Source organism: Zea mays, chromosome 3 (assembly GCF_902167145.1).
Source record: "Zea mays cultivar B73 chromosome 3, Zm-B73-REFERENCE-NAM-5.0, whole genome shotgun sequence".
Classification (NCBI taxonomy): Eukaryota; Viridiplantae; Streptophyta; class Magnoliopsida; order Poales; family Poaceae; genus Zea; species Zea mays.
The window spans coordinates 160,746,938-160,757,012 of NC_050098.1; the positions used below are offsets into that span (position 1 = coordinate 160,746,938).

Sequence of the window (10,075 nt, forward strand, 5' to 3'; positions counted from 1 at the left end):
GGCACTCGGCAAAGGCTCGGATTCCGGTAGTGAGGACCTATGATCAATTTGAGAGTTTAATGAAGAAATTACATCTAAGTGGGATAAAAGGAATTAAGATGCCAAATAAGGTACTGGACAAAACTCAAAACTGCAGTGGCATGAGATTTTTTTTCTCAATTTATATATAGTTTGTTTTGCCTGGGCTTTTTTTTGGTTTTTTTTTCTTGCACTGATTTCAGGATTTAATTTTTATAATCTCTCTTGGGGTTGCTGAATCAAGTATCAGTGATGAATAAGTTGCTGTATCATTTGAGTATATAACTAGTGATCGTTCCTCAGTCCTCACTATTATTATCCCGACAACTTTGTAGCATCAGGTTGAGGGTACAGGATCTCTTTGTTCCCCAGTACACAAGTGCTATCATCATCATCAACATGGTTTCATGCCAACTGAGCATTGACATAAAGCAATATAAGAAACACACTTTTTTTACCCTTTTTCAGAGATCACATACATCCATTGCCTCCTCTCCTTTTCCTTACTTGCCATGACTCTACCTCAGTTACACTGCAAATCCGATCCTACAGTGGAATGGGTTCGTCTCCTTATCGTTTTACCTTCGACATTTTAACCTACTACAACTACAAGTGACAGAATTAATCAAAAGGATAGCTAGCAGCACAAACCATTACAGATCCTTTTTAGGGCGCCCGCAACCTTACTGTAATTTTGCACCTGCCAAACATATCATAGTCATCATCGATCAACATCGAAGAAGCTCTTGAGCTCCAGCTTCCTTTGCCTCTTGACCCTCGCAATGAAGTCCTCCACTCTCGTGTGCAGCTCCTCCTCGTTTCCTTCCTCCTCCTCCTCCTCCTGCTCCTCCTCTTCTTTCACCTGCACCTGCACCTGCACCTCCTTCCCAACAACTGCTCCAACGAAGGAGCTGTGGTCAGCCACCGCCGCGTTGTTCTTCACATGCTCCTCGTGTATCTCGTTCACCAAGGAAGGCTGGGCGTCGTCGTCCCTCCTCCTTGGTGCCAGCCTAGACTCCCCGACGAGGAAGGCGATGATGAGGTTGCCGACGACGAAGAGGCACCTGGGGCTGAGCAGGAAGGCCGTGAACAAGCCAGGGAGGGTGGTGAGGAAGGAGGAGGCGAGGGCCGAGCACAGCCCGGGGAACCAGGCAGGGCTAGTGAGCAACAGGCAGAGGACAAAGGTGGCGACGGCCAGGTAGAAGTAGAGTGAGAGAGTAGGAAGAAGCTGCGGCTGCCTCCTCCTGCCCTTGCTGTACTTGTTCATGGCCCTGATCTTGTCTATGCTGATGGGATCCATTTCGACACAGACACCAGTTGAACAGTGGGTAAGAATGTATGTACAGAGAGAGAAAGACCTTCTGCTTCAGGGGGGGTGGCTGTATCTACCGCTCTAGAGGCCACAACGCATGAGACGATGGGATGGAGTGAGTGAGAGGGTTTTATATGTGGAGGAGAGGGGATGGTAGGCCATGGGAAGTCAGGACGAGGAGAAGAGAGACGAGGTGTGCGATGGCCAATGCAGACACATGCTGGTGGTGGTCATGGATCTGCTAATGCTAGCTATTGGTGGTAGACAAGAGATAGATGCAATGCAGACACATGCTGCTTTTTTTTTTTTTTTTTTTTTTTTTTTTGCAAGGAGGCATCTGGGATTTGATAATGCTGTGTGTGTGTTGTGCCTGTGGGTGGGGGCAGCTGGTTGTCAGAAAAGATAGAGATTGTTGCCGGTCGCTTTTCACCTCAAAGAAAAGAAAAATCCCTTTGTTGCTTTGGGTTGGGTCCCAATGCTCTCTCTTATGAACCTGATCCTTGACCTCATCCATGGTCTCCATTTTAGAAATTGGATGCCAGCGGCCATTAGATTTTATTTGGACTCTGAGATAGTAATGGGTACCCGAAACCTAATGTCAGCGTAACACCGTACTCTGAAAAGGTTTGGGCGTATGAGAATCTCACTGCTCACTGCTCACTGCTCACTGCTCAGCTCGTGTGATATGGATCCTAGTGGTACAGTCAGTGCAAGTGCACCTGAAATCAGCTTGGATTTCTACTCAGCATGCAGCTAGCTGTAGTGAACATGAGCAAGTAGTGATCACGGTGGACTGACACTGACACATCTGTTTCCTGTTAGAACGGTACGGCGATCTCAAGAACTCGAATCCAACAGGCTTGTACGTACTTACTCCTTGATGAGGCAATTTGCAACAAAAGGAGTTTCAGTACCAAGTTCAAAGATACATAGTAGATATGCCACATCAATTTGACGCAGGAGGGGTTCAACTTCAACAGAAAGGTGTCACCCTTTAATTAGTTGAGTAAACAGACTGAGAGATTTTTAAGTCAATGTTAACACAAACAAAACAGTCAACATGTCCACGGATTTTTCAGCGACAAATGTAGCACTGGAGTTTGGAAGTTATATATAGCTATGAATTTTAATAACATATATCCAGAATTTCAGCACAGATTCATCTTCTGTTCAACTGGGATATATAGCCAAAGGCAGCCTTAAGGGCTAAGGAACGAACGATGGCGTTAAACTCGGCCCAGCAGTACGTACGTCCAATCCAACAAGGAGGACCCATTATTTCCTCCCTCTCCTTTTCCAAATCTACCAGCTACAACTTGTCCATCTTGAAATAAGGCCGGCACTTAGGTTTCTGTTTGTTTCTGCAATTTGCATTGCATCGACATGTGTGTGTGTGTGTGCGCGTGCGTGGAATTATGGCTCAGACCAACAGAATATGCTTTAGGATAATAATTGAGCGGGGGAAAAAGAAAAGGGATCGCATGCAATTGTTGATAAAAGAAGAAAGGGGGTTCATTGCAACTTGGTGGTTGCATCGTAGCTTTACTAGTAGTAGTAGTATTATGAGGTGTGGAGTGTCAAGTCTCAAGGCATAACTTGTGATAAACATTGCTGCATGGGTGGGTCGTCGATGAATATGGATGATGATGATGATAATGATGATGATTCTATTAGTCCTATCTTGGTTTCTAACTTCCCATTCATTCACACTTTGTTGTGCGGATCTTGCGAGGCATGTCACCACAGCCCGCTGGCATACACCTCTTGCCTTGTTAAGGACAACCCCAACACTATAAGAGATCCATATTACACACCACCTCTTGCCTTGTTAAGGCTAGTACGTCCACGGTAAACGGTAAACGTACGACTTTGAACGCAGCCAGGAATATAAAAAAAATGATAAACTGGTCTATATACCAATCAAATCGATGTCGATCATGTTCTTCGCCGGTATACTTACAAACATCTCCCGAGAAGACCCGTCGAGGAAAGAGATGAAGAGAGAGAGAAAAGATAGTAGATATATTTTTTTTATCAATGAGATATTAGGTATCTCGATCGGTTATGATCCTCTCATATATGTAGAGAGAGGTGGTCTTATCCTATTAAAAAAATAACTCTAGAACACGTTCTCTAAATTTTCCACATACAAAACTAATTTATAATGTTCTGTCATTAATCTATATGTTCAACAGCTCCTTAACACTTAGAATTATCCGTTTTTTAATCTTCTCACTCGTCTTTTAAAAACGATGATTGGTCTCTATTAATAAGGACACAAATACTACATAAACTTAATCAATCTCTGTTATTGTGGCCCAACTAGAGACCTAGATTATTTCAACTTCAACTACTATGTCAATATAGGCGTGCTAATAACATGTTTTAAAATAAATCGCCGGTGATCAGAACATTTCTCCCTTTCTATTATTGTCAATATAGTAGATAAAATAGAACACATAGACACCTTAGATAGTTTGTTCTTTATTTCGCTAGATATTAGTATTTACAACATATATATAGTGCCCACCTAAAAAAACAAATATATAGAGCAACACTATTCATCACCCTATGTGATGATCACTAACCCTAAAATAACTTACAAATATCACGAATAACTTATATTTGTTAAGTTATTTCAGGATATGTGATCATCACTTAGCGCGACAAATAACATATATATGTGGGGCCGTGCATTGTTATGGTTTCTATATATATATTATATAAGTAGACTTTGTTTTTTATTTGTATTGAGTATAGGATATAAAATACATATATGTGAATGTGGAAAACCTTCACTTATGCATAATTTTACATTATCTTTAATAGATGCAGGTAGAATACAAGAGATATAATATTATTTATTCTTCTAGGTACTAATATGTACAACTGAGTTTTATATATTTATAACCTTGACAAGACAAGGAGTTTTCACGTATATATAGTGCTGATAAGACATAAGAGTTTGCTAGGAGCCCACAACTAGGATTAGAATTAATTTCCTTTCTTTTTCTTTTCATAGCAGCAAGAACAGAGAAACAAAAATAGCAGCAAGAATAGAGAAACAGAGCAAATATAAATCTTAGTTGCTAACAATCTCGGTCTTTGTTATGCTCAAGATTTATGTCAACTCAATTAAAGGGGTGTTGATCCCACCATCTAAATTTTAGTGACTAAAGTAATCCCTAAACTGCTAAAGTATGACTAAAATTTAGAAGTGACTAAAGAACCAAACACTCTAAATTAAATTGAACGTATGCTCTTAGAAGATACTACCACCGTTCTACAATACCATTACAACTCTTAGTGAAGGTATCTAAGCTCACAAGATACCATACAAATCATATAGCTCTCGCAAGATACCATAAACTCATATAGCTATCGCGCTTGTGGAAAACACGAGACAACTGCGAACACACGAACGAGAGACCTTCTCGCAGAAAGAGAGTATACCGTTTGAGCCTTTGGGGCATCCACTGGAGACTGGAGATAGCCATGGCCGCAGCAGGAACATTTAAGATGCTATATAAATTCAAAACATTAAGGCAGAATCGTGCGTCGCCAAGAATTCATTAACCCATTAGATAGCTGAGTTCGCAAACAAATACAAGGTATCAAACAGTAGGACACCAAAATATTTGACTGGTCTCTATTTCCAGCACCCAAAAAAAACTTGGAACAAGCACTTGATGGAAGTAGCATCTCGCTATGACTGAACAGAACAAAACAGGCTACAAAGTTTGGCTGCTTCACTTCTTGTCTTCCTTCTCTGCCTCAGCTGCCTTCTTCTGGCGGGCACCGAGGTGCTTCTTGTTCATCCGCTCAAGGCGGAGCTTGCCATAGGCCGCAAACGCCTTCATCTCATCTGTGACCTTCACAACCTCTACAGAGCGCTTCTCACCGCGAGTAATTGGCATGTAGTCACCCTGTACCTGGGTAGCAGTGGTAAGCTCCTCCAGAGTAGAGTCACCAGCCTGCAACAAAAGTAGGTGATAAGGGATTTTGAGATCAAAGCAGCCAGAGACAATGCCTTCAAGAGATACTTAATTGTTCAGGAAAAGATGACTACTCATACCTTGACCTTGCGAGCACGCCTTGGGAAGATAACCAGCTTGGCCTTGTATGTCTTAAGCCTCTGGACATTGGCCTGCAGCCCCTCAAGGGATTTGTTCTTGCGGCGGTGATCCACAGAAATGCCAATGGTTGGAGCAAGCCTTTTTGGAATGCCCGCAGCCTGCAATCAACATAGTTACTTCTAATATCAAGATAACACAAGGTAATTCAACAAGTAGAAAAGGAACAGCAAAAATTAAACACCATGAGATAGCAAAATTTATAAACATTAGAAAATTTGTGGTCATGCAAAAGACAGCATATCAGCCTCTATACAGCGGTTCACACAAAAATAGCATGTGGCATACATACAACAGCAATTCATTTGATATGAGAACAACAAAACAAACATGGCTCAAGAGCAAACAATGCATCACCTTCAACTCCTCAAGGGTAAAGCCTCTCCCAGCCCTTGACTTCATGTTGTACTTGAGAGTCTGGCATTGAACAATGGGACGAAGAGGGCCAGCAGTTGGTCGTGGGAATATCTTCACAGCCTTCTTTTGACGTGCTGCACAGAGAACATAGCAGGGTAAATTATACGCTTGTCAGCAGGTGCAATAGGGGGGAAATCATACATAACAAGTAAATCAATGAAAGCAATTGTTGAGTAAAGCAAGTGAACTTTTAGTTTGGTTACTTCATCGATAGCATAAAGGGAAAACAATGCACTGCAAATCAGATACAAGCATAGCAAACCCGATTAGCATATTCACCCGGACACCCGGTAGGTGGTGGCTTGGGAGCTATCCAGGCTTAGCTAGTGCAGGCCGCCAGGCCTGAATACTAGGTGGTGTCATGGTACAAACAAGGAACAGCCAACTGGTGTTACAGTTTAAAGGATGAACAAACTAGTGTTAAAACTAACTTATTTAGCAAGCCAATACGAAACCAAACATACTAGATTGCAACAAACTAAACCTTGCACTGGTTCATTATCGATGGGGATGAGGCAATTGCAATGGGCAGGACAAGTGACCTGTTTATTAGCTAGTTTGAATTCAACAAGCACGCGAAATGTTGTAGGTAGGCTAAAAAATGGCGATGAGCTCACCGATGCGGCGCCTCTGCTTGCGGGCGGGCTGGTTGAACCATGTCTTGACATAGTTCTGCCAGTGCTTCTTGAAGTGCCCGTTGGGGATGACGTTGTTGTGCTTCACCATTTCGCCCTCTTTCTCTCCTTCTTACCTGTACACATCAACAACGCAACAGTGACGGCATCAGCAGAGACGAGCAACGAGCACACCACGGGAACAAGAATCAACGAGCTGCCGCCAGCTCCACCCTATGCTCTCGTTAGCAGCGCCTCGAGCAAGTTGCAACACCAATGCACACAAACGCATCGAGAGCACACCAGATCCTATGGTCAGCGCTAGGAAACGGATCAAGAGGAACCCAGAGCCGTCGCGCAGCAAGATCCGCGTGCGCATCCCACAGGCCACGGCTAAGCAGTCGATTAACAACCGAGATCAGACGGGCAACGAACCCACACGCAGCACAGAACGAAGCCCAGGAGGTAGGAAGCCGACGAGCAAAAGGTCTTACCTGTAGAGGAGATGCGGCAGCGGCGCGAGGAGTGGAGGCGGAGCGGGGTGTCCAGCGGAGGCGGGGTTTTGCGCTAGGGTTGGGTGCTTATAGGGGTCGGAGGAGAGGAGGCGCGAGCCCTAGCTTGGACGGCCGAGATCTCACCATTCTGGTGACGGAATTGATGGGCCGTTGAGTGGGCGGATCTCATCGGGCCTTTCTAATGGACAAGTGAAAATATTTCCATGAGGTGGGCCTCTACGTCCCCGTTCCGTTCCATGCTGTTTGGGCCGTAGGTGCACGTTTCATATTTAGGGAGAAAATTGTCGTGTTTTCTGATTTAAACATAAATAAATATGATTTTTAAATGGTCTTTTACTTTTTTATAAACATAAAACCATCTTAAATTTACCTACTCGAAGGGTAAACTTTCATGTGTTAAAAGTTTGATGAACAAAATATATACGGTTTTAGAATTACGTGACCGAAAACAAACAATGGCCGACTATCGAGTTGAAATATAGTCCATGAGTTCACAAATATATTTTGTCGTTGACTTTAAAAAACTTTAATTACTTATCTTATTTAAAAAAATCGTGAGTTGTTGTTTATTTTTTTATAATTTATTTTTATCATTGGAGGTCATTTGAACATGACTTAAAATGTTACATTTTTGAATAAATATTTTGAATAAGATGAGTGGTGAAAGTTTTTTTAGAAAAAAGGTCAATATTATCATATATTTGTAAAAGGAGGTAGTATTCTTTGTTGTTGTGGATTAGGACCGCTATTGTATATGTACGGGTTGTTTGTTGGTGCATATTTTCCCTTTCATGGCGTGACAGGGCTTTGTATGGTGTGCAAGAGGATTCTTCCACATGAATCCTCTTCAATTCTCTGGTCACCAAACCCGTTCTTAAAATTACTGAGCAAAAGTATGGTCTCATCTCTTGAAGATGCATTTGCCGGTAAGCAAGAGCGGAGGCGTTGCTCGAGCAACACCTTGTCCCAGCCCAACTAGAGACCCACAGTAAAAAAAACTAATTTCTAAGTCCTAACCCTACTATTTGGGCAAGACCGATGCACGCATAACGCACCCGCTTTCGACCGTCGACGCCAGCATCTAAGCTCTGTCGGTCGTCTGTCGTTGTCATGTCCCTGTTCCACCAGGTGCCAACTCCAATCTCCCTGTTTCACCGAGCTCGAGCTCCGGACCACCCACGCCTAGGCCGACTCGGCTTCGACGACGCCTCCTAGTCCCAGGTCGCCTGTCTGCCTAGCCAGGCGAGCTCCACCACAGCTCCTTGACAGCCGGCAAGATGAGGTGCTCCCCGCGAGCCATCGTGCCGCCCGAGCTCCTCCTCGCAGATCCGCCCCGCGCTGCAACAACCCAACAACAAGTATTGGCTTCCGTCGTGGACATGGTGATGTGGTACATCGTATCTCATCGCCTCTTCTCCTACATCGCCCTCCATGTCTCTTTTTTCAATTGTTTAACAAATTTTACCTCAATTTGCTATTAATAACACATTTCTCTTATTTAAAAATGAATCCGTGGAAATGTATATTCTTATTTCAATTGTTTAACAAATTTTACCTCAATTTGCTATTAATAACACATTTCTCTTTTTTCAGATTCATTCGCTATACAACATTTAGTTATAAATGGATTATGATCATGATGACTCTGGAATAAGGTAATAGTAAATTTTATTTCGCCGTTATGTCAGCAACATCTTAATTTTAATGTGTCCTCCACCACTATCGGTAAGTGAGAGCACCTAGAGGGGGAGGTGAATAGGTGATCCTGTAAAACTTAAAACTTAAGCCACAAAAACTTGGTTAAGTGTTAGCACAATAATTGCCAAGTGGCTAGAGAGAAGTCAAAACGCAATAACCACAACAGATCAAAACACAGAGATGGCACGGTGGTTATCCCGTGGTTCGGCCAAGACCAACGCTTGTCTACTCCACGTTGTGGCGTCCCAACGGACGAGGGTTGCAATCAACCCCTCTCAAGCGGTCCAAAGACCCACTTGAATACCACAGTGTTTTGCTTGCTTTTCTTTATCCCGTTTGCGAGGAATCTCCACAACTTGGAGCTTCTCGCCCTTACACTTGAAATTCACAAAGAAACACAGAGCAAGGGAGGATTAGCAACGCACACAAGACACAAGAATCAAAGTATCAACACACACACAAGTCGCAACAAGAGCTCGCAACTGAAAGGGAAATGTGCCCTTGGGCCATTTCTAAGTATTTTGGTGATTTAGTGTCCAACACAAGTGCCTAAGTGTAAAAGATGGACAAAGTACAAATCAAGGATAAAGGTATGTTTCTCAGACTTAGTACATTGTTTTATGGACTAATGTATTGTGTCTAAGTGCTGGAAACAGGAAAAATCCAATTGAAAATGCCTTGGCTCGAACAGCCAAGACTTTGCTGAGTCTGGGAGCACCGGACTGTCCGGTGGTGCATCGGACAGTGTCCGGTGGTGCACCAGACAGTGTCCGGTGCGCCAGGCTGGCTCGAGCGAAGTGGCTGCTCTTGGGACTTCGATGGCGGTGTACGGCTATAATTCACCGGACTGTCCGGTGGTGCACCGGACTGTCCGGTGGGCCGTTCACAGGCGAACTCGTCGCTCTCGGGAATTCATCGTCGACATACGGCTATAATTCACCGCACTGTCCTGTGTGCACCGGACTGTCCGGTGAGCCAACGGTCGGCAGGGCCAACGGTCGGCCGCGCGATCTGCACGGGACACGTGGCCGAGCCAACGGCTAGAAGGGGGCACCGGACTGTCCGGTGTGCACCGGACATATCCGGTGCGCCAATGGCTCTCAGGCTGCCAACGGTCGACTGCGCCATTTTTGGAAGGAAATCGGGCACCGGACAGTGTCCGGTGCGCCAGTCGGCAGAAGGCAAGATCAGCCTTCCTTGATTGCTCTCAACGGCTCCTAGCTGCCTTGGGGCTATAAAAGGGACCCCTAGGCGCATGGAGGAGTACACCAAGCATTCCTACAACATTCCTAAGCACCAAGACATCGATTCCGCGCCTTTGATTCTTTGCGATAGCAATTAGAGCTCTAGTTGAGTGGTGAACTCTTG

The 10,075-nt window shown here is 44.1% G+C and overlaps 2 protein-coding genes across 2 annotated transcripts; both read right to left on the reverse strand.

Moving 5' to 3' along the window:
• Positions 1-445: 445 nt before the first annotated feature.
• On the reverse strand, positions 446-1,496 carry LOC103650831 (uncharacterized). Its single transcript, XM_008676416.2, has one exon. It carries the CDS (start codon positions 1,316-1,318, stop codon positions 740-742), a length of 579 nt encoding a protein of 192 aa, XP_008674638.1. The 5' UTR covers positions 1,319-1,496; the 3' UTR covers positions 446-739.
• A 3,376-nt stretch (positions 1,497-4,872) lies between these two features.
• On the reverse strand, positions 4,873-7,036 carry LOC100273645 (60S ribosomal protein L13). The gene is made up of 5 exons (NM_001161720.1): positions 6,989-7,036; positions 6,498-6,631; positions 5,821-5,954; positions 5,406-5,564; positions 4,873-5,304 (listed from the first exon to the last, which is right to left on the reverse strand). Exons 2-5 carry the CDS (start codon positions 6,604-6,606, stop codon positions 5,080-5,082), a joined length of 627 nt encoding a protein of 208 aa, NP_001155192.1. The 5' UTR covers positions 6,607-6,631; positions 6,989-7,036; the 3' UTR covers positions 4,873-5,079.
• Between the last annotated feature and the right edge of the window lie 3,039 nt (positions 7,037-10,075).